The sequence below is a fragment of the Pteronotus mesoamericanus genome, unplaced genomic scaffold (genome assembly GCF_021234165.1).
Source record: "Pteronotus mesoamericanus isolate MK-2021 breed Mesoamerican mustached bat unplaced genomic scaffold, CSHL_Meso_final scaffold_85, whole genome shotgun sequence".
Classification (NCBI taxonomy): Eukaryota; Metazoa; Chordata; class Mammalia; order Chiroptera; family Mormoopidae; genus Pteronotus; species Pteronotus mesoamericanus.
In genome coordinates, this window is record NW_026555329.1 from 40096817 (window position 1) to 40122069 (window position 25253).

Here is a 25253-nt window from a genome sequence, read left to right on the forward strand (position 1 = left end):
AGCTGCTGGTGTTCACTCAGCCCACTTATTGGGCAGGCTGGAGTTAAAATCCCTAGGAGCAGGCCTCAGACAATGACTGGTGGCAGTTGATGGGTATATTTGGGGGAGAACAACTCTGAAGTGCTCTCTATGCTGTCTCTCAGAGGCTGCCAGTCTCCCTAAGTCCTTACTGCCCATAGTAGTAATCTGCTCATTAATGCATCTGAGATAATTTTCATGCCTTTTCCATCCCCAACTGATGCTTCCTTGAATTGTCTCTCAAACAAATTCGTTGCACTTGAATGTTTGTTTGTGGGTTTGCTTCTAGTTGTCAAATAAAACGGTGACCAGTTAGATACTAGGATAAAAGGAAGATCTGAGAATGGTTGTAAATTTTTACTATGTATAATTGGCTTTTCAGAGGAATTATTTATGTTTTAGATATTGCATAATTGAAACTGAGGTGCCAATGGAACAACCCAGTTGGACTCAGGAAAGAAGCAGAGACTGGAGAGAAGGAACTAGGAGTTATCAGTATACATGGGCAGGTGCTAAAGCCATGAAAATGGTTATGGTGGCCAAAATGCTATGTACAGAAGAAGCGACAGGGAGAATGAATATTGGATGACAACTAGCAGTCTCTATAACAAACACTAAATACTATTCATACCTTCTTCCTTAAAACTGAGGTAAAGAGTAATTTTGAACTAGAGTTTAAATCCACAGAGCCCAGCACAGTGGCTGGGTAGTAACCTTTCCAGAAATGTAGAATTAAGTTTTATCCACATTGAAAGGACAAGGCCAACCCCATTTGCTATTGTGGCACCACTTGCCTAGCAGGTCTATAACCTTGTTAAACACGACTGCCATTTTACTCTTCTGAGCTTGTCCTCAGGACTGTATATTACTGGAAGCAAGAACAGAATTAACCACTCCCTACAGGCACAGGCAGAAGATAACATTGGAACAAACTGCAGCCTCTGTTATTATACCCCAATAGCCCAGGAGCCACACAACGGCAACCCCCACCCCACTTTTTAAATCCAATTATAATCCAATAAAAACTCAAAGCCCCCACCCCTTAGTGCTGGTGTATCTCTCCACACCATGCCCCTCTCCTTTCTTGGTGAATAAGAACTTTATTATCTTACACTTTCTTCTCCGTGAATTCTTTCACAGCCCATGGCACCAACCACCTTAACACACACCATGTATCGTCCTTTGCCCTGTATAACGCGCACCAACGTTTTTGTACCCACTGCTGCACCCACGGTGTGTAATCATTATACCCATGTATAATATGCATCCTTATTTTTCCCTAAAAAATTTGGGCAAACAGTAAGCACTATATATGGCAAAATACAGTGTAATTAATGCAAAGAATCAGACCTTAGATCTCTTTGCTTAATCTTGAATACAATGTTTTTCTCTTATGGAAACCTAAAATCTCATCCACCACCCCACCCACTCTTATTTACTCTACCAGGGAGATGTGTTTCCCGATTGAGAAGGTAGAAGACAATGTGTTTTCTACATATTGCCAGTTAGCTTACTTAGAGCAATACACTGGTGATGCCAGTCTGTGGCCCCATCCCTTACATGGCACTTGATTTGCATGGGGGAGTTATAAAGCAATAGTTAAGACCAAAGGCTTGGACCTCAAAGCTGCAGTCATCTTCCCCTTGAGAGACCTCCGGAATAGTGTTTAAACATACTCGTAACGCGTTATATTTTTGTAAAGATGAAATGAGGTAACTCCTGGAAAGTGCTGAAATTCCTCGGCCTAACACAATCAAGAACTTGCCAAGCTTTACTCTCTGTAGCGTGCATTAAACGAAGGATACTCTCGTTCATTTATTTCGTCTTCCAAGTGGAACTCACGGATATTCTCAACACTTTCTACATCCACCAACCACCTCCCAAATTATCCCTCAATCTCCTGCTGCCAAAAAGCACTCGTCTCCTTACGACAGCGTACGACGCCGACCCTCAAAGGAAGGACTTTCCCGACGGGTCCGGGCCGCCAGGGCCAATCGCGTTGCTTCCGACCAATGACGCGAGCTGCCCCTCGTGCATGCGCAGGGCGGGGAGACCTTGGCGAGGCGGTGCAGTCGCTCGGCGGAGGTGAAAGCTTTAGCGGAAAGGAAAGACCGGTAGCAAAATGCAGAGCTGGAGTCGTGTATGCTGTTCGTTGGCAAAGGTAAGGGCTGACTAGGTGGGGTCCTGCTGAGCCAGAGGCGCAGAGAGGCCCACTGACGGGGTCCGGGACGCAGCCTAACTGGTGGGAGTGGGAGAGGCCGATCGCCTGAGTGGGACCGTCCGTAGCCCCGCCCGTGAGCCGGCTCACTGCAGGCCGCAGCGTGGAGGCGAAGGCTCGGGCCCTGCACAGGGCCCGCCGGTTGTGTGGCGGTCAGCGGTCACGCACGCTGCACTTCAGTCCATGCCAGGGCCGTGGGTCAAGCGGTCACACAGGGGCCTCTCCACCTTGCAGGAGGAGGAAGAAATTGCCCTTGTCACGTCTGGCCTGGCATTTTAAACCTACCTTTTCCTAATCTCGGTCCCTGCCTAACTTTCTGCTGTGGGCAGGTGACCTTGGGGCCACTGCTTGAAAGATCCTAACCCAGTCAGCACCGACAGGTAGCTCTAGGAATTCCTTAAAGCCCTGTCGGTGTTTGCAGCTTTAAGCTAGCCTTTTTTTCCCTTTTCATCCACTCACCAAGTACAGCCAAATTGTACATATGTGGGATCGTGGCTGAGTACTCTGTTGCTGGAGACCCTAAAAATAACAAAGCGATCAAACTCCTTTGTTTCGAAGATGAGTATCCTGTGTTTCGGAAAGCTGAGGTAGCAATGCTGGAAGTCATGCCTTTAGTGACGGCCAGAGCTGGGACTAAAACCCAGGAGTACCATGTAGCCTGCGCCTCTTTGATCTAGCTTCCTGACCACAGGTGCCAGAACTGCCTGCGAATAGAGAACATTACGAGATCACTGTAGGTTTTGTCACTGCCTCCATTTGCCTGCTGTGATCGGTGATACTTGCTTTGTTTCTTTGTACCTACCTCACTGTTCTGGGAAACAGTAGCCGTCCGTATTTAGAGACTGTGTGGAGATTATGAGGCAGTTTGTAAAACTGCAGTAGCTTTTCAACAGTAATATATTACTCAGTACGTTTTCCTAAGTTACTGTCTGATTTTCTGTACCTGGTTGATAATTCAGGAACAGGTTGTACCTGGTAAATTTGACTTAGGAAACAATAATTAGAAGTAAAAGCATTGTCATAGTGTAGATTATTCAGATGATTAGGTTAGAAATTTAAGAACTTCATTTTTGACATTAAAATGATCCCTGGCACGAACAATTAGCCAAACTTTCTGAAAATTTAATAAAAATTAATACCACCAAATAACGTTTTTTATTAGGTTACATATGAGATGTTTGAATATTTATAAGAAAAAGATAATATGGTAAGCTGAGGTTGAAAAGTTTAAGTAATTGCTGTTATCAAAGAGGAGAAATCGATAGATAACCTGTGGGTGGCAACAGAAAATACTTCAGTTATTAGTGTTTGATACACTTGCCCAAAGTCCCATGGGACCTTCAGGTTTGGTTTTTTTGTTTTGTTTTGTTTTTTAACGTAGTAGGGGCATTTTCTTTTCTTCTTCCAGAGAGGTCATTTCAGCCGAATATCTCATGGCATCCAGGGAGTTTCTGCAGTGCCTCTGAGAACTTATGCAGATCAACCACGTAAGTACTTAGTAATAACAGTTTCCCCTCAAAATTGTTCAAGCATTTATTTACTTAAATGTTTATTAAACACCCAGTGTGTTCTAGGTGATGAACACGGCAATGTCCTGTTCTTTAGGAACTTAATAGTCTGGTTCCATAAAAGACAAACAATACACAAGTACCACATAAATATTTTGTGATGTGATGAAAATGAAAGCAGGTAATTGGAAGGAAAATTGATTATTTTAGATAAGGTGGCAGGGATTTTCTGAGTATATGTGTCTGACAAGTGCCTCAGTGAAGTGAGGGAGTGAGAAGGTTATTTCAGGCAAAGGGAAACATAAGTAAGAAAGGTCTGAGGTGAGAATTCGATTGTGAGGTTTAAGGAATTGGAAAAAGGCTGGTGTAGTCAGGCAGAGACCCATAGAATATGAAATTAGAGATCAGATCATGGAGGGTTTTGTAAGCCAGGCCAAGGAGTTTGGATTTTATTCCAAGTGTAGTAGAAAACCACTGAAGGGTTTTCACCAGGAGGGTGATTTTATGTATTTACATTTAAAAGTTCATTCTGCGCACTGGTCAGTTTGTGTTGGTTGTTTAACACTGTTTACAATGGCGAGATGATGGTTTTCAAATCTTGAATATAAAATCTTGATGTACTTATCAAATCACATTATAAAAACTAGAAGTATGTGCCTGAAAGGAAGCTGTGGATTATGAGTATTTTCTTCCTTGTAATTTTTTTTATGCTTTTGAAGTTTCTATAAAGGATATGTGCTTTATCTTTAAAAGTATTTAAAACAGGAAGTTAATGGGCTTGTAGTAAGATATGTTGGCCTCTGAGTGCTAAGGGTATTGATTATCTGAAATTATCTGTTTTGACATTTACTAGAATCACCCATATAAGTATACGTAAAGTTACATGGCATGTCTTACAGCTACATTGTACCAGCCATCTGCTGGGGGAATAGCAGGGACCATCAGTCTCCCTGTATTCTATGAAACAGTTTTATCCTGTACTCTTAACTGTTGTCAAACTGTTACCATTTTGGAGATTTTATTCCTAGAAGAAAAAGTAGGGGGAGGGTTCTGTCATAAGTAACCAACAGTGAGTGATTTATCCTGGCTTTTAACAGGTGAAGAAATCCTTTAAAAACTACTAATTTGATGGTAAGGACATAAGTTGGACCATTGTTCCCTTTGCCCCTTCTTTTCTTTTCCATTTTATTGAGATACAGTTGGCACCTTTAGTCTTTTTTGTTAAGTGGAAATATTATTTATTCTGTACTCTTACAACAATAGAAATGTTAGATAATCACTTCCAAAGCATGCAATTTAAGACTTCCTGGCTGATCCTACGCTCTTGGAATCATTCAGCAAAGATTGTGTAGTGCCTTCTATTTACCGGGCAGTTTGGAGCAGGAACTTAGATTTTAATGAGGGCAACTGAGCCCTCATGAATCAAACATGTAGTGATCCCTTGACATTGAGTAAATTATAAATCCCTTAATACCTATGCAGATACAGTGTGTAAAGGTTTTGATTGGATGAAGTAGCGAGTATTTTTGCTTCCATATTTATATTAATCTGGCAAGGACTGTGACACTTGGTTTAGATTAGGTTGACATAGTAGGTAATGAATACACATTCATTATTTCAGCAAATCCGACTACTCTGCTAGTTGCTTGGGCCAGTTGCTGAGGTACAGCAATGAACAAGGCAGACAAGGTGTACTAATAGAGTTCATTAGTCCATTTGGGGAAAACAGATATCCAACAAATAATTATCATTGTGATAAGGACTCCACAGGTCAAGGACCTACGAAATCTATGTATAGATTGGGAATGTTCACAGAGTTCTTTCCTAAAGAAATGATTTTGGTATCTGAGGAGGGAGTGGTAGTAGGTGTGAGAGGAGGTGTTCTGCAAAGGAGGTACAGTATGGTGGAATATTTTGAGTGAGAAGGAGCATAGTGCGTGAAAAGAGCTACTGTGGCTAAAATCTGTTGAAGACTCTGAGTTGACTTCTCCAAGTTAGGAAAGACCCTACCTCTTTATTTTAAGGGTAGTTGGAAAGTCACTAAAGTGTGTTAAGCAGGGGTATATTATGATTAGGTTTGTTTTTAAAGACCATTCTGGTTGCAGATTGGAGTGTTTATTGTAATTCTTTCTCTTATTAAACTGTAAGAACCAGGGCCATGTCATTTATAGGTAGCCCAAGAGCTTAGAGTAGTGCTTGTACTGTGAAGTGCATGCTGACAGGATTTATCTCTAAGTAGATGGAACAGAATGAACATGGGTAGACCAGTGCAGTTCTGTGGGTGTAAGCTAACAGAAATTCACTGTTGCTGAAGCTTGACCTGCATGGTATTAGTGGATAAGTAGAATGTGGTGGGAGATGAGGCTGGAGAAATAGCTACTGAAGAGATTTTGATGCTGTATCTATGAACTTGGATTTTATCCAACAAGAGACAGGGAAACAAATGAAAAGTAGGAGAATAAAGTCCGAATTGGGTTTTAGCAGGGAGTAACACTGGTATAGCAGTGTGTAGGACGTTGTGGAGGGTGGGAATGAGACCGGAGGTTCCAAGACTAAGGTGCCTCTGAGAAGGGAAGAAACATTTATTGAGCACCTAATAAAGCACCTGGCATCCTCTGAGAGTTCTGATACACGTTATCTTTGGCCTCACAACCCTGAGATGTAGGTTATTAACTGTCACTATTATCCTCATATTACATGAAAGCCCAGAGAGATTAAATAATTTGCCCAAGAAATTAAGAGGTGGTAGACCTCATATTTGAACTCAGGCTTGTATTACTTCAAATCCTTTTTTCTTTTACTATATTTCTCCTTCCGTATGGACTAAGAGGTTGTAGGGTTATGATCAGAAAATCAAGTATTAGAATTCAGGATTTCAGAGGCAGAGCAATTTTGGGTGGTGACAAGTATATGGAAGAAGGGCACTGAAATACACTGAAGATGGAGGACATTGATAACTCAAAAACAGCAACCCTTCCTCTAACAAAACAGCAAGTAAACCTAAGGAAGTGACTTTATCCTCATTTAGTGAATTTGGTAATTGATGATTGCTGCCATATGATACCTCTTTATATGCATGTTTTTTTATCATTTTGATTTATTTACATTTTGATATGGGCCTATTTTCCTTTTGATATGTCCCTGTTTTCCCTAACTGTAATGAAAGGTTATTGAAGGTAGTGATGTTTTCCACATAGGGTAGGCATTTTTAAATACTGATTTCATTCTGAAAATGAAGGAGGTTCTTGTCATTTTAGTTTGATTTTCCTGATTGCCCAGGAGAATATGGGGTTATTTGAGTGTTTTGGAAGGAATGAGAACATAAGGTATAGGCTTTAGAGTCTAAAGAACCTCGTTTGAATCCTGGCTGGATCATTTGCTGGTTGTGCAACCTTATGCAAGTTCGTTACTCTCAGCCTTATTTTCTCCCTGTTAAATGGAGGTAACTATGTAATAAAGATGTAATGAGGCTGAAATAAGACAACATGAAGCATTTATCTCACTGCCTGGCACACAGTACATTACCCAGGATGGTAGATATTATTGCAGACTGACTTCTTACTATACGTCTTGTAATTTGTTGATGATTACAATTTATTTGTAACCTGACACCTTTATTTCAGTGATAGCCTTAATAATTAGTAGTATCTTTATTTTTCTCAAAGTGATATAATTAACATTTGCATAATAATTGTAGGATACTTTTTCCTGCTTCTTCTCTTTCAGTTCATTTTATGGCATTTCCTGCCACGTTTCTAAAGTCAGCCACCTCTCATTTTACTATTTTTTGAAGTATCAGTCTCAAAGCTTTCTTCTGGTATTTCATTGCCACCTGAAATGCAGGTTGCTATCCAGCTGTCTTTGCCATTTTGCTGACTTAATCATCATTCCCTCCTATTAATTTGTATATCTTTTGCAGTTTTTTTTTTTGCCTTTAAAGGCTGATGCTAATTTTGTAAAATTTTCCATCAAGTATTCCTTAATGCATTCTGTTTCACTACTTTTCTATATCCTTATTTTTAAAACTATATATTGGGACCAAAATACTTCCTGACAAATGGTAAGTCAGAATCATGTATTGTAAACTTTCATTTGTATGTATCTTTGGTACAGGTGAGAAGTAGCTGGTTTGTTCTTCCCAATATTTTAGTTTGAAAAATTGCAAACATTAGAAAAGTAGAAATTTTACTGTACTTATATTGTCACATGTGCCAATCGATTTATCCATCATTCCATCTTACTTTTTTGAGGCCTTTCAAAGTAAGTTGCAGATAACGGTATACTCCCCCTAAAACTGGCTTATTCTTGAAGGTTTAACACTAGATCATACCCTCTTATATTTTCAGCTTATAAATCTTTAAAGACTTTTCTGTTTGCCATTTATTCTTGTGTTTCCTAGTACTCCAGCAGTATCATACTGGAATGGTACATCTTCAGGGAGAGGTGAAATGTTTTGAGTTTTTGGTGTTTTTTCTTTATTAATTTTTAAATCATGTTTAGTCTGTTACAGTTGTCTTAATTTTTCCCCCTTTGCCCTTCTCCACCCATCCCACCCCACCCCCCTCTCCCACAGTCAATTCCCACTCTGTTGTCCATGTCCATGGGTCATTCACACATGTTCTTTGTCTAGTCCCTTCCCCATCCTTTCTGGTCACTTTTGGTCTGCTCCTTGTTTCCGTGCCTGTGATTTATTTTGTTCATTAGTTTATTTTGTTGAATAGATTCCACTTTTAGGAGAGATCATATGGTATTTGTCTTTCACCGAATGGCTTATTTCACTTAGCATAATGTTCTCCAGTTCCATCCATGTTGTCGCAAAAGGTAGGAGTCCTTTCCTTTTTTTTTTTTAAATGGAGATTGATTTTATTTATTTATTTTAAAATGTCAAAAATCCATTATAAGGTATTAAAAAATATAAATCCATTATAAAGTCTCGGCAATTAAAACAACATGACACCAGCACAGAAATAATCAAGTAGATCAGTGAAATAAAATGAGCATTCTAGAAACAAACATATATATCTAATAATGTAATATATGATTAAATTGATATTTCAAATTAATGGGAAAAATAAGGCTTATTTACAAATAAGGGGCATGGACCACTATTACTTGAAATAAAACAAATATAGAGCCCTGTTTCACATATTATACAAACAACATTCAGGTGAATTAAAAATCAGTATGTAAAATCTAAGGAGTTTTAGGAGAAAATAAATAATATTTTTCTTACCCTGAAGTAAAATATTCAAACCCAGAAGCTATAAAGTAAAATATTGACAATATGACTATATTAAACATTTAAGACTATATAGTAATATACATATAAAAAAAGTTAAAGGACAAGTAATAGAATAAGAAAGTATTTGCAACACATCTAAAAAAGGGTTAATAGTTCTTTAGGACAAAAATTCTACAAACAGTTAATCAATAAATGGTTAAAGAATACCAGAAAGTCATTTAAAGCTTTGTAAAAATAATAGAAATAGGCAGGTTTAGTTTCATCAAATAACAAAGTAACAATGAAAATAACACATCATTGTCACAATCAGATTACTAAGTATTAAAAATATTGGTAATATCAAGTATTGGTGACTGTGAAAGGAAGTGGGTATTTATAGACTCTTTTTCTTCATCTTCTGAAAGCAGTCCTTTAGCTATTTTGCAATGTTGGTTTGATGGAGGTGTATTCTTTTAGCCTTCTTTTGTCCCGGAAACTCCTTATTTCGCCTTCCTATTAATTGAGAGTCTTGCTGGGTAGAGCAGTCTTGGTTGCAAGCTTTTCCTTTTCATGACTTGGAATATTTCTTGCCATTCCCTTGTGGCTTGTAATGTTTCTGTTGAGAAGTCAGCTGCTAGCTGTACTGGGGCTCCCTTATATGTTACTACCTGTTTCTCCCTTGCTGCCTTTAGGATTTTCTGTGTCTTTGATAGTTGCCATTTTAATGATGATGTGTCTTGGAGTGGGCCTCTTTGGGTTCCTCTTGAATGGGACCCTCTGTGCTTCCTGGACTTGTGTGACTTTTTCTCTCCTCAGATTAAGGAAGTTTTCCATCTTTACCTTTTCAAACAGGTTCTCTATCCCTTGCTCCTCCTCTTCTCCTTCTTGTGTTCCTATTATACGGATATTATTCCATTTCAGTTTGTCCTGCATTTCCCTAAATGCCTCTTCATTCTTTTTTGAGTCTTTTTTCATTTTCTTCCTCTTTTTGGGAGCTTTTTTCTACCTTAACCTGCAGCTCGCTTATTCGTTCCTCTGCTTCCTCTAGCCTGCTTTTGATTCCTTCTACTGTGTTCTTCAATTCAGAAATTGCATTCTTCATTTCTTCTTGTCTCTTATTGATAGTTTCTATGTCCTTTTTCATGCTGATTTGGTTGCTGTGAGTTCCTTGTAGTTGATCTGTAGTTTTCGGTAATTCTCTGAGCTCACCCAGTTCATTGAGCTTCCTTAGAAGCGTTGTTTTGAACTCAATATCTGACAGTTTACTTGCCTCTTTTTCATTTAGTTCTCTTTCTGGGCATTCCTCCTTTCCCTTCGACTGAGGGATTTTTCTTTGTCTTCCTATTATTTGTGATACTCTTCTTTTTTGCTTCTGCTTCTTAAATTGATCTGTATTGATTTCTGACTTTGTGGTATGAACTTCTATGATAGGAGACAGCTGTTTTTTCTTTCTAGATCTGCCTCTGATGATGTCAGGTGTTTACCCTGTCTGACCTTTGGCATTGTGTTCGAGACTTCCAGGAATCTACTGTCTGTGGCTGTCTTCTTCAGTTATTAATCTAGTTACTCTGCACTCAGCAGGCCAGCTTAGACATTACAGGGTGGGGCAGAGTCCCTCCTTGGGACAAGGTTGTTGGGTCCTCTCAAGCTGCTATTGCTCAGGGGAGTGGTCTGCCTGAGCCAGATGGCTGTTGCCCTATGGGGGATGAGTCAGCACCAGGATCCCCCTGGCTACTCTTTCAGTTCTCTACCCTAAGCCCTCTTCCCCAGTCTCTCCTCAGGCATCTCTAGCCCACTCTGTGCCCACCTTTGCCAGAGCCCAGGGTAAGTGGCCACAAATAAAACTTTACGCGTTGGCCCTTTAAATGGCTTTGCGTCTCCAGCTGCCTGTCTCTGGCAGAGAGCAACCCTGCCGCTCTCTGCAGCTGTCTGTTATCTGTGTACTTTTTGGGCTCTGGTGCTGTTGGCTGGGTATCCCCACTTACAGTTTATATCCCGCTCATTTCAGGGGGATCCAACTGGTCATTTCAGTATCCTTCTGGCACTGCTGCCCATGGGCGCCCCGCCTGCGTTCTTTGAGTCTCTACCACACTCCTTACCAGTTACGTTGTGCTAAAGCTGATTCTTCTCTCTGTCTGAGATTATAAGGCTCCTCTGTCGCTGTTGTTCAGTTGTTTGTTGCAGGCGATTTCTCCACAATTTAGTTGTAATTCCAGGTTGGTCCTTGGAGGAGGTCAGTATGACTTCCACTCATTCCTCTGCCATCTTGATTTTCCTTTCAAGTTTTTGGTATTTTTTTGTAGTTAAAAATTCTGCCCAGACCAGGTCGCCCAGGAGGTTAGAGGGTTGTCCTGATATGCCAAGGTTGAGGGTTCAGTCTCTGGTCATGATACATGGAGGAAGCGACCAGTGAATGCATAAATAAGTAGAACAGCAAATAGATGCTTCCCTCTCTCGGTCTCTTTTCCTCTCCCTCTTTTCTTCCTCTCTTTTTCTCTAAAATCAATCAGTAAAAAAAAAAAATTAAAAAGGACATTCTTAAGATCACACAGTACATTGGGAAATATAACTCTAGGATTTTTTTCTAGCTTTTATGTATTTAAGTTTTATATAAACCTATATACTATAATTAGAAAAGCTGTTAGAAACTCAGCAAAGAAACCTGTTTTTGTAGCTTTTATTTACATTACTATGAAATTAAAAATTAGAATAAAATAAAGGGATATTGTTCAGGTCATCATTTGGTTGAAGATTTGAAAATATGGAAAGAAAGAAGTAAAAATGCCATTATTTGCAGATGACATGATACTCTATATAGAGAACTCCAAAGATTCCACCAAAAACTACTAGAAGTGAAACATGAATTCAGTAAAGTAGTAGGATACAAAGTAAATATTCAGAAAGCAGTTGCATTTTTATACACCAATAATGAAATATTAGAAAGGGAAACAACAACAAAAAATCTCATTCACAGTTGCTTCAAAAAGAATAAAATACCTAGGAATAAATTTAACCAAGCATGTAAAAGACCTGTACTTGGGAATTATAAAACAATGAAGAAAAAATTGATTCAAATAAGTCGAAGCATATACCATATTCTTGGATAGGAAGGATTAACATTTTTAAAATGTCCATACTACCCAAAGCAATCTATAGGTTCAGTGCAATTCCTATCAAGATACCAGTGACATATTTCACAGCACTGGAACAAATATTCCAAAAATTTATATGGAACCATGAAAGACCCTGAATATCCACGGCAGTCTTGAGAGAGAAAAACAAAGCTGGCGGAATCATGCTACCTGATACCAAACTATAGTTCAAGACCATACGAATCAGAACAGCATGATACTGGCCCCAAAACAGATATAAATAAATGGAACAGAATCAAGAGCCAGAAATAAAGCCATGCCTTTATGGTCAATTAATATTTTACAATGGAGGCAAAAACATAAAATGGGGTAAAAATAGTCTATTCAATAAATAGAGTTGGGAAAATTGGACAGATATGTGCAAAAAAAAAACAAAACTAGACCACTTTCTTACACCATACACAAGAATAAACTCAAATGGATTAAATACTGAAGTGTTAGGCTTGACACCATAAAAATCCTGGAAGAAAACAAAGGGCAGTACAATCTTGGACATTTCTTGTAGTACTATTTTTTCTGGTATATCTCCTTAGGCAAGGGAAACAAAAGAAAAAATAAGTGGACTATATCTAACGAAAAAGCTTTTGCACAGCAAAGGAAACCTTAAACAAAATGAAGACAACCCACTGAATGGGAAAACATATTCACCGATGATAACATCTGATAAGGGGTTAATACCCAAAATTTATAAAGAACTTAAGAAACTTAGCACCAAAAATCCCCCCAAACAATCCAATTAAAAAATCAGCAAAGGACCTGAGTAGACACTTTTGCAAAGAGAACATACAGATGGCGAGTGGACATGTGAAAAGAAGCTCCAGGTCACCAACCATCAGATAAATGCAAATTAAAACAATGGGATACCTCCTCAAACTGGTCAGAATGGCCATCATCAGTATATCAACAAACAACTTTTTGTGAGGATGCGGAAAAAAGGGAACCCTGTCGCTGTTGGTGGGGATGCAGATTGTTGCAGCCACTGTGGAAAGCAGTATGGAGTTACCTCAAATTAAAAATGGAATTGCCTTATAACACAGTGATACCACTTCCAGGAAAATATCTGAAGGAACTCAAAGCACTAATTTGAAAGAATACATGTATCCCTGTGTTCATTGCAGCATTATTGACAATAGCCAAGATTTGGAAGGAACCTAAATATCCACCAGTAAATGATTGGATTAAAAAAGCTGTGGTATAGTTGCACAGTGGAATACTACTCTGCCATAAAAAAGAAGGAAATCTTACCCTTTGTGATTGCATGGGTGGACCTGGAAAACATTGTGCTCAGTGAAATAAGACAGTCAGAGAAAAACAAATATCATGTGATTTCACTCATATGTGGAATCTAATGAACAAATTGAGATAACAAAATTTAAACAGATTCATAGATAGAGAACAGACTGATCACTGTCGGGTGGGGGTGGTTGCAGGGCTGGGTGAAAAAGAAGAAAGGATTAAGCAAAAAAAAACAAACCCATAGACAGACAACAGTAAAGTGATTATCAGTGGCAAAGGGGGATGAAGGGAGATAGAAGAGGGTGTAGAAGAAAGAAATGGTGATAGGAGGAGACTCGACTTGGGGTGGTGAACACACAATACAAAATACAGATGATATATTATAGAATTGTACACCTAAAATGTATATAAATGTATTAACCAATGTCATCCCAATATAAATAGGTAAAAAGATCTGAAAATAGAAGTTTATTTTATTATATATTTAATTATGAACATGAATTAGTGAACCAAGTAGTATGGCCAAAAAGCACAAATGGATCAGTAAAAATTGAAGCAATACTTTTTTTTTCATGTATTGGACTAACTATATTTTGTTCACGTTTTGAGTAATTCTGATTACCATTAACATAACCAAGGAGAAACAGTACTTTCATTTATCAGTAGAAAGATTCTTAGGTTTTGTGGATAATTGCGTTGGATAACTTGTTATCTTTCAGCACAGTTCTTTTTCTGTTCAGGGCCAGCAAAGGTTTTTTGTTTTGTTTTGTTTTAATAATAATGGCATTCCCATCCCCTCAGGGTTGTGTGTTTTGTGGGGGATGGGATGATAAACTAAATTGCCACTTTTGTAGGTCAGAATATAGCTACCATATAGGGAATACTTATGTATCTTCCAGGTACAGTACTAAGCTGTTTACATACATTTTTTTATTCTGTATTACAACCCTGTGAGGTAGATATTTTGTGGACTTTATTTTGCAGATGAGAAAACTGAAAATGAAGCTGGTTTAATTACTCACCTTAGGTCAGTAGCTCATAAAGCTTGATTATTGCTCTTGGGGATTTTAGTTTTCTGATAGTTTAAATTGAGAAAAGGAATACTACTGTATTGATTAATGGAAAAAACCACTGGAAGTAGAGACAAAAAGCTTAATTTTGTCTCTGTTAATTGCTTGCTACATGACCTTAGGCAAGTTAATTGACTTCTGAGCCTGTTTCTTATCTGTGAAATGTTAGATATATTGCATTCTTATCTTTCTCATAGGAAGATCTGAGAATTAAACATAGTATATGTGAAAGGGTATTATAAAGTGTTAAAAATTGCTAAATGCTACTGTAATTGGGTTTTAAGGACAGTGGAGGGGCATGAGAAAGGAGACTCTCCTAAGTTATTAAAGTTGCATTGAGGAGAATGGTAGTATTTGGAATTATTGTGTACATTTGTATTGTAATTATTGTATTCCTAAGGGTGCTGCTCAGAGTTAATTCTTAATTTTTTGTGTTTATATGATAAATATCCAGAATAGTTAAATTGAATGTTCTGGTTAGCCTATTATCTTAAACTCTATAAAATTTATCGGTATTCAAATAAAGTTCAAAACATATTTGCCGTGTGTTATAGGAAAGCTGATTCTCCCTCCCTTGATATCTTCAGAAGTTAAGAACCTGAAAGGGATAATCAGTCTTAAGTTTAATGACCGTACTAAGTTATTACCTTATTTAATCCACACATGAGTCATTTAAGGCAATGCTGTTGTTTCTGTATTACAGAAAAATTAAGTGGCTTGGTTACACAACTAGTGTCAGAGCTGAGATTTAAAGCCAGGTATGTCAGATTCCAAAGCTCAGGTTCTTTCCCTTATATAGATGTATGTATTCCTGCATTACCAAATGCTTGTCCATTATCATTAAATAAAATTGTGTGGAATTCAGCAAGGTCAGTAGATACGAAATTCAGTAGTATTCTCATACCCCACAATGAACAAATGGAAAATGAAATATAAAAATTTATACCATTTTCAGTTACATCAGGGAAACTACCTAGGAATAAAATAGCTTTTTTAAAAATGTACTGTTTTTGGTCAATATTGAGCCATTTACTGTTTTATATCAATCTGCTTTTGTTGTAGTTGATGCTGATGTAACAGTGGTAGGTTCTGGTCCTGGAGGATATGTTGCCGCTATTAAAGCTGCCCAGTTAGGCTTCAAGGTAAGGGGTAGTTTAAAATTATGGTTTATTCATTTTTATTTGGGAAGAGTTGATAATGTTTGCAAAATACTTTGCAGGAAGATGATGTAAATAATTTCTTAATCCTATACATTATTTTTAATCCTGAGATTAATGAAGAGGGGTTTCATTAGTATTTTCATGAAATGGAAAGTGAAGTCCATTTTTCCCCTTCCCCCAATCCTTTTCATTTTGGCTTCTAATCACACTTTGAAAGATACAGTAATAGAGCTAAAAGCTGTATTTGGTAATTTTAAACAAAAACGTCTCGTAGAATAAGTCACTTTTGGTGGATTAACATGAGTTTGTTACTCAAACGATAAATTATGAAGGACTATATTTTATTCTAAGAAACACAGCTTGAGTAGCTTTGTCTTGTAGAGGAAGGAAGACATATATTTGGAATTTTAGTGAACTGAAATATGGCAGCTTATATGCAGCTAAATTATGTTTTATTTGGTTGTAGACAGTCTGCGTTGAGAAAAATGAAACACTTGGTGGAACATGCTTGAATGTTGGTTGTATTCCCTCCAAGGTGAGCATACATTTTTGTACAATGCAGAGGCTTTTTTCATTGGCCACCAACAAGAAGGATATATTGAGACTAGAATATTAGACTAACATAGCTATTAAAAAACAGACAACTCATGGATGGTTAAAACACGGTTTCCCTTTGTAAAACTTAGAGAGCTGTCAGCAGCCAGCTATATACATTCCTGAAATAGTCTCCTTGTCTGAGAATACCTAGCATTTCCATTCAGCCAGACTCTGCTATTACATTTTTTTTCTCTTTAGTTTTCCTTTACCATTGAACTAGATAATAGTAAATTCCTTTAGGGACTTCATGTATTTAGAAAACATGACTGCCTTTTTCACCTGCCACCCTGAAATGTATACTTAATGCCTTTGCTTATAAAGAAACTAAAGATGTTTTGTGTTTTTATTCTTATTTGTTAAACATTTTTTACATCATTATTGTCCTGGATTAATGACAGAAATTGTATTAGTGTAGTCATGTGTACTATTCTGTGTACAGACTGTCATTTCCTAAGTGTGGATTGCATATAGTCTGCATTTGAAAATTTGATAGTCTTGTCTTATTTCCTTTAGGCTTTATTAAATAACTCTCATTATTACCACATGGCCCATGGAAAAGATTTTGCATCTAGGGGAATTGAAAGTAAGTATACTTTCCATATTTAGTGATATTACCAGCCATACTTGACTTTTCTGGCTAAAGATGTGTGTCTGATACACGTGTAATAAATGTTTAGTGAGGGAAGAGTAGGAAAAAGATCTTAAAAATATAGAGAGATTTATTTAAGAAAGAAGGCTTAATCCAGACTTCTACCATGACATCTGCTCTTTGTCAGCTTTTGCATGAAGTCTCTCTGTGTGTCGTCAGTTTTCATTTTCCTTAAACCTGGAAATCACCGGGGTGGCCGCTGGATTCCTGAGCGCTGTGGGCAGATGGAGGAGCTGTTCGTAGTAGAAAGGAAAGAGGAGGGAGGGAGGGAGGGATGGAGTATAGTGGAAAAGGACGTTTCACTACATTTTAATTTGATTTGTCTTGTCTTCTGCCATTCTTTTTGGGCTGTTATTTCATTTTTTCTCTCTAATGATTGTTGTTGACAGATATATCCAGAAAGGCAGTCTGTTCTAGAAATGGCTTTAACACACATTGGAAGGCAGGCTGTTTTTTCTTCACTTGTTTATTTGTAGCAGTAGACTTCTGAAAGAGTGGGCTATAATGTAGGCAATCCTTTGGGCATAGAGGTGATGTATATACACTAAAGCAAATACTGTATTAAACTAGATGAAGAGCAATGAAAACCCATTTTCCTTACCCACTAAGGAAAAAAGAGACAGGGTTAGTCAAGAAACCTGCATTATAGGCAAAAGTTAGTGTTCTAGCTATATCAAATCTCTCAGGATCTTTGCTTTCTTACATCTTAGATGTTTCTTAAAAACATCTAAGATGTTTTTAGTTGCATGAGCTGATTTCTAAGATATCCTTCCAAAGTTCTGTGAGTGGTTTTAAATCATCTTACATTGTTGCTTCAGAGTTCTCTTCTGCGTTAACTGAGTGATTAAACTGTAAGGTTGTGTACCTGATGTTTTCTCATGTGTATTTTTATTAGTTTTGTTTCATGAAATTTAGCATTTTCTTTTATTTAAAATTTCAGGTGATGTGTTACTTTGCCATGTCTACTTAAATCTTTTCTAGACTTATGATCATCATAAGGTGTTTGGAGGATAGGTTGTCACAGTGGGATATCATGTTTTATTTTTGACTGCATTTTCCCCAAAGGTGGATGATTTTTTTATAGTGATGGATAGATTATGTTACTATGGTATGATGCTATTGGTCTTTTGCTGCTATTATTAGCTAGGATTATTATTATATCAGTTATTAAATTAAAAAATGTTAATACTGCCTTTTATACAGTTTTGTAAGCATTAGGCTGAAATTTTTCAGACCATGACTAGTGAAAAATGTCATACATGGCTTCAAGAATTTACCTAAGTACTAAAACTTTATTTAACAAATTACAGTGTCTGAAGTTCGCTTGAATTTAGAGAAGATGATGGAGCAGAAGAGTAGTGCGGTAAAGGCTTTAACAGGTGGAATTGCCCACTTATTCAAACAGAATAAGGTCAGTGTGTTTACTGTTCAGATTTTTGCTTTATTTTATATACACATTAACATTACTTTATACTGATAGAATGATGCTGTTAGAACTTGGCTGCTGGGGGATAATTACTTAATTTAAAACAGTACACTAACCTGAAATAGGTTTCCCTGACATATATAACAAATTTTTTGCTGTTCCATGTATAGCATTACCAAGTAAGGAAGCATTTTATATTGGATAAATTATTTAATAGAGGAATTTTTTTGCTGTTAATCGTGTTTGTCAAAAAATTTATTTTAAGCTTGTGAATTTCTATGTTTTATAAAGGTTGTCCATGTAAATGGATATGGAAAGATAACTGGCAAAAATCAGGTCACTGCTACAAAAGCTGATGGCAGCACTCAAGTTATTGATACAAAGAACATTCTTATAGCTACCGGTTCAGAAGTTACTCCTTTTCCTGGAATCACGGTACTTGTGCTTTTTACAATTATCAAAACCTTCCTTCAGAAGTATTGAGCTGGCAAAAAAATCCTTTAACATTTTTTCTATACGATGGCTCTGGTAGCGCTTAGTTGCCTTTCACTTCATCCAAAACAATTTTGTTAGATTGTATTGTGACAGCTGTCATATCAGTGTGCATTTTAAAAAAAACTCATCAAAATTGGTGAATTTTACGCAGCCATTTTAATATTGAAGATGGAAGAAAATATGCAACATTTTTGGCATATCGTGCTTTATTATTTCAAGAAAGGTAAAAATGCAGCTGGTGCACAAAAAAAGATGTGCAGTGTATGAAGGTGCTGTGACTGATTGACTAAGTCAGAAGTGGCTTGCGAAGAATCTTGGTCCTATTGACATTTTGGCCAAACAGTTCTTTGCTGTGGGGCTGTCATGTGCACTGGAAGATGTTTAGCAGCACCCGTGGCACTGCCTACTAAAAACCAATGGCAGAAGACAGCTGGCACGCTCAGAATATCTGAGTCAATAGTTATTGGTAAAAATAAAAAATGTGTTTTTTATTTTTTGGAGAAAAAATAGCGGGTTTTTTGGCCAATCCAATACATATTATAAATTACTTTATTCATGCTATTTGTGAACTTTGAGAGCTTTCTTACTAAAATACTTCATGTTGACAGTCATTCAGCTTTGGGAAGTTGTCTGTCTTTATTCCCTAATGATTTTGACCAGTAATAGAATACTTTTACATTAAGATATATTTCAATTTAATATGAAGTTAAAATTGACCATTTTGTTTTGATATGCTGAATGATAAAATTTTAGGTATTTTAATTTTTAATTGAGTATATAGATAGAAGTCATAGATACCTTGAAACAGCTAAATGACTTAGAATTTTTAGTGATTATACTGAGATAACAGTTTATAAATCACTAGGTTTTTCTAAATAATTTTGATTGTATCCTTTTTATTTTATAGATTGATGAAGATACAATAGTGTCATCTACAGGTGCTTTATCTTTAAAAAAAGTTCCAGAAAAGATGGTTGTCATTGGTGCGGGAGTAATAGGTGTAGAATTGGTAAGTGATATCTTTTCTGTCTCTTATTAACTCCATGGGGTTGGAAATGACTTAATGGTCCCTGTTTGACTCTTTGTATAATGTCGCAGGCAGAGCAGCATTGGGTTTTGCCTAAAAACTTCTAGTAGTAAAGAGTTTTCAAGAGAACTTACTTATGTAATCATCAGTCATTAGAACATTCTCTTTTATTTTGAAATTTGTTTCCCCCTATTTTCCACCCTTCCCATTCCCTAGAACTTGATTAAGTTTTAAGAAATTTTGACAGTCTTTCAGCTATTTAAATCTGACAGCCCTTCAGGCCCTTTAGCCTTTCAGAAGACAGCTCTCATTCTGAGTAAATTGCATTTCAGAGACAGGCTATGACTTACATGATCTGGCTCCTCCCTTCCTCTCCATCCTCCTCTCAGTCCCTCTACCGTACGTATGAGAAATGTCAGACTGTTTGCAGTTCTCTGAATCATTCTATTTCATATATTCTCCCTGCCTTGTTCTTCCTTCTTTCCATCTGGCAGCTTTGCTGTATTTCTGGTGACCTCTTCCCTCAATTTCAGCTACCCTTTCCAAGCGCTGTTTTACCTTACAGTCCCCAAGAATTGCTCTACTTCTAAAATGACAAATTTAGGCATTTTAAGATCTAACCATAACCTCCTTTCCTCTCTTACTCAGTTACTCCAAGTGAACAGGCTTTTTTAACACTTTATCAGGTTTTCTAGTCCATAGATCCCTCTTCATTTTTGCTCTCTTCCCTTTCCTGTCTTGACTGCTTTCCAGTTCAGTTTGTTTATTTTTTAAATAAGTACTGGTTTTCTTTTTTAAGATTTAATTTAATTTATTTTTAGAGAGGGGAAGGGAGGAAGAGGGAGAGACACATCAGTGTGTGGTTGCATCTCGTTCGCCCCCTGCTGGGGACCTGGCTTGCAGTGTGCTCTACACTGGGAATCCAACAGGCGACCCTTTGGTTTGCAGGCTGGTGCTCAATCCAATGAGCCACATCAGCTAGGGCTCCACTTCAGTTTAGATTCCATAGTCTCTTTAACCACTGTCTTACAGGGGTTCTTTGAGTCCCTTGCCTTGCTGTCATACCTGCTTGACAAAACTCTGGTCCTGCCTTCTTGATGCTATATCCAGGCTATTGAATACACCAGAAGGAAAAAAAAAACAAAACCCTGTAGATTAATGCCTGTATAAATTCTTGGTCATAAATCTCAACAGGAATCTCAACCTACTGACAATCCCATTATTGCCCCAGTTGGTATACTCTCCTGGTATCAATAGTAGCTGTTTCATTTCCCATCTGTCTCCTAACTGCTGCGAGTACACTCTCTTCCCCTGCCTGCAGATGTCTTTGCTAACTGTCACATAAAAGAGAATCCATCACATGAGAACTGCCTCAGTTTGATGCCCCAGATTTGAAAATGTTTTTACCTGTTATACCCATTGTCTTGATCTTCTGTAACTGTGGAATGGTATTTTCCGTAAGATGGAACCCTTCATCTCTGCTTAGTATTGCATTATCTTTTGCCTTTTCAAGATCTCAGCTTTGTGATTTTTATTTTTGCATTTTTTTTAGTCTTCAAACTCTCCCCTACTTTTGCTTGCTTCTCATTTTTTGCTTACTTCCCATTACTTTTTTTTAATCCTCACCTAAGGATATATTTATTGAATTTTTTTTTAGCGAGAGAGAGAGAGAGAGAGAGAGAAAGAAATACCAGTGTAAGAGAGAAACATTGATTGGTTGCCTCCCACATATGCCCTGCCCAGGGATTGAACCCACCACCTAAGTATGTACCCTGACTGGGAATCGAACCTGCAACCTTTTTGGTGTACAGAATGATGCTCCAGCGAGCTGAACCAAGTGGCCAGGGCCCTTGTCTTTTACATTTAAGCAAGCATCTCTGGGCACCTATGTGCCATTCGTATATGCTCAGATGCATTTACACTCAGAGACACAGGCTGTGCACACAAAAATAAGCCTTCTCTTGACCCCACATCCTCCTTCAGTTATTAAATTCCCTCTCACCTTCTTTTCACAGCCAAACTTCTTTAAAAGGGTAGTCCAGCTGTATTGCACCAACTCCCACTCACTCCTCAGTCTGTGGCTTTGTTTGCCATCAAATTTCTCTTGATAGGACATGAATGGATCTCTTAGTGCAGTGGACTAGTTTCTTCACTCCTTTTTTTGGTAGCAGTTAGAACTGCTGATTTTCTGGCTTTTGAAACTCTTCTCTGATTACATACTCTGTTGATTTTCTTTCTACCCTTTGGTCTGACTTCTCTATTTTCTATGCATGTTTCCCTTTCTCAGCCTTCCCTTAAATTGTTACCCTAGATTCTGTCTCAGGATTCTGTGCCGGACCCTTTTTGTCTTTCTACAGAGTTATGTTCTTCACTCTTATCTCAATTACTTAAGGACTTAAAAATTTTTGCAACTTAATTCTTTCTCCTCACATCTAAACTTAAAATCTGAATGCCTACCAGCATCCTTTTTACTTGTAGGTCTCCCTGGTCCTCATTTTTGTAAATATATAACAACTTTTGCCTCTCCCTCCTCTGCCTTCCACCCCGAAACAAACAAAAACACCGTACTCTTTTCTAACATGTCCCATCTTAATGAGTGCTACTGTCATCCATCCAGCAAGAAGTTTGGAAATTAGATGTCTTCTGTGCCTTTGTGCTCCACGTTGAGCAAGTTACCGGCTCCTAATATGATATTACCTGATAGGGATCTCAGGAATATATTCCCTTTTCATGTACCTACCTGGCTCTGTGTTCAGGCCAGCACCATGTCTTGTCCTAGGTCTCTCTGGCTTCCTTCATCTTTTTCTAATCCATATTCCCCAGAGTGGCTGGAGTGATGTTTCTATAATGTAAACGTAATTGTGTCCGTTTCCTGCAAAAACCCTTCAGTGACTCACTATAGCTGTTAAAATAAATCCAAACTCTTTAATGTTGGTTAAAGATCAGCATGATGTGGCACTGGCTCAAATCTCCAGCCTCAATGCTAACCTTTCTTCTCAAACTAGGTTTTAGGTATATTGAAATATCAGTTGCTGAATAAGCTGTGCTTTCTTTTATCTGTGGGCTTCCCTTCTATTGGGAATATTTCTTCCTTCTAGTCTTTGCACTCTAATGAGCCCTTCCCTGACTATGCCAGATGCCCCTAGCTACTCTTGATGAGTGTTCAGTCACACCTTGCACTTCTTGTTAACAGTATTATCCCACTTTCTTGGTATTACTTGTTTACTTGTCTCTCTTTCATGACATCATAAACTTTGTGAGAACAGAGATCATGGTGGTTTTATTTACTTTGTCTTAAGCATCTCGCATAGCGGCTGACATATAATAAGTACTCACATATTAGCTCTTTTTATTGCTATTACTCCAAAAACATTTGTTGATATAATAACTTTCAACAGTCAGCTTAGAAGTTGCCTTTTTGGTGAAGACTTCTTTGTTTTAAAAAAGCTCAAGTCTTTCTTTTTTGAGTCAGTAGTATAAAGTGTCTACATCTTTTTATCATCTCATAACAATATATTGCATTACTTGTTTATGTCTGTCTTTCCCGTAGGCCTGTAAACTCCTTGAAGGCAGGGACTGAGTTTTAATTCATATTTGAATCTCCATTGCTTTTATTGATACTTTTATTAGGTCCTATAGATACTAGGTCCATTATTTTGTCATCATCCTTTTGATCCAGTCTGGTCTGTTAAGATCACTTGTAAATGGTGTTTAAAACAGCATAATTTGGATTTTGGAGAGAATGTCTTTCGGTAGGTATAATACACCTTTTTTTAATGTAATCCTTTCAATTTATTTATTTATTTATTTATTTATTTATTTTTAAGCACATAGTGAGCTTGTAGTCAGATGAAAACCTTACATCCTTTGCTTGAGGAATTCTGATTTTTTTAAACTTAAAGGAAGGACTTTGAACCTATAATTTCTTTTCAATTTAATCTCCTTCACTTGCACGCATTATTTCAATCTATTTCTTTTCTTGACTTTGTCATTCTTATATTTACCTGCCTTTTCTTCCTTCGTGTAATTCACAGATTTGGTAAGCAGGTTAACCTAAGGTCCAAATTTTCTAGTGACTTGTAATGTTCAGCACTTTTTTATGTACTTATCTGGCATCTTTATATGTTCTTTGCTAAAGTGCTGCTGTAAATGTTTTGACTGTTATTTAATTGGGTTTTTTAATTTTGTTACTGAATTTTGAGACTTTTGTAATCTGATTATAAATCCTTTGTCACATAGATGTTTTGCAAATAATTTTTCCCAATTTGTGGATTCTCTTTTTGTGTTCTTTTTTCTTTTTAAATTTATTCTATATTTATTGGGATAACATTGGTTAATAATATATAATATTTCAAGTGTTCAACTTTATAATACAACATCTGTATACTCCATTGTTCACGACCCATAATCCTGTCTCCTTTTGTCACCATATATCTGGCCCCCTTTACCCTTTTTAATCCCTTCCTCCCCCCAAAAATTAGTTGCCAATATGTGTGTGGGTTTATTTTTGTTCCATTGGTCTTTGTGTCTGGATTTTTTCGCCATCGCATAGTGTTTTGATTTTTGATAGTGTCCTGTGAAGTCAGGGAGTATGATAACTCTGGCTTTGTTCTTTTTTGTCAGCATTGCTTTGGCTGTTTGGGCTCTTTCATGGTTCCATACAAATTTGATGACTTTTTTTCTGTGAAAAATGCCATTGGGATTTTGTTGGGGATTGCATTAAATCTGCATATTGCATTGGGTAATATAGCCTCTAAATAACGTTAATTCTTCCATTCTGTGAACATGAAATATCTTTCCGTTTGTCTTCAGTTTCTTTCAGCAGTATCTTACAGTTTTCAGCGTACAGGTCCTTCACTTCCTTTGTCAGTTTATTCCGAGTTAATTTATTCTTTTTGTTGCAATTGTAAATGGGATTCTTTTCTTCATTTCTTTTTCTGGTATTTCATTGTTAGTATATATATAGAAATGTGACAAATATAAACAAAATCATGTCTTTTTTTCTTTTTAAGAACACTTTTTTAAAGGTTTTATTTATTTATTTTTAGACAGGGAGGAAGGGAGGGAGAAAGAGAGGGAGAGAAACAGTGCTGCATGGTTGCACTTGTGCAGCCCCTACTGCGGACCTGGCTTGCAACCCAGGTGTGTGTCCTCACTGGGAATTGAACGAGAGACCCTTTCGTTCACAGGCTGGCGCTCAATCCACTGAGCCGCACCAGCCCAGGCTCCATTGTTTCTTTTCCTTTGTGTTTCTGCCATTTTAGTTTGTTGAGCTGTGATTTTTTTTTCCAATTTCCTCTTTTTTTAATGATGTGTCTCAGCTCTAGATTTTTGTTTTGTGGTTACCATTAAGTTTATGCAAAAAAATGTTTCATGAATACAGTAGTCCTTTTCCTTCTATGCATTTTGTCCTCACCTGTGCAAGTTCAGTCCTTTCCCCTTCTCATTTTATGTTTTTGCTGTCACAAATTGTCCC

At 37.4% G+C, this 25253-nt stretch overlaps 1 protein-coding gene across 1 annotated transcript in view; it reads left to right on the forward strand.

Annotated features, from left to right (window-relative positions):
- Positions 1 to 2031: 2031 nt before the first annotated feature.
- DLD (dihydrolipoamide dehydrogenase) overlaps positions 2032 to 25253 on the forward strand; it is a 32515-nt gene continuing 9293 nt past the window's right edge. Inside the window, exons 1-8 of the mRNA XM_054564391.1 lie at positions 2032 to 2179; positions 3645 to 3723; positions 15486 to 15565; positions 16050 to 16118; positions 16694 to 16763; positions 18140 to 18240; positions 18547 to 18690; positions 19658 to 19759. Coding sequence (XP_054420366.1) covers positions 2141 to 2179; positions 3645 to 3723; positions 15486 to 15565; positions 16050 to 16118; positions 16694 to 16763; positions 18140 to 18240; positions 18547 to 18690; positions 19658 to 19759 — 684 coding nt within the window. The 5' untranslated portion in view covers positions 2032 to 2140. The remainder of the gene's footprint in view (positions 2180 to 3644; positions 3724 to 15485; positions 15566 to 16049; positions 16119 to 16693; positions 16764 to 18139; positions 18241 to 18546; positions 18691 to 19657; positions 19760 to 25253) is intronic.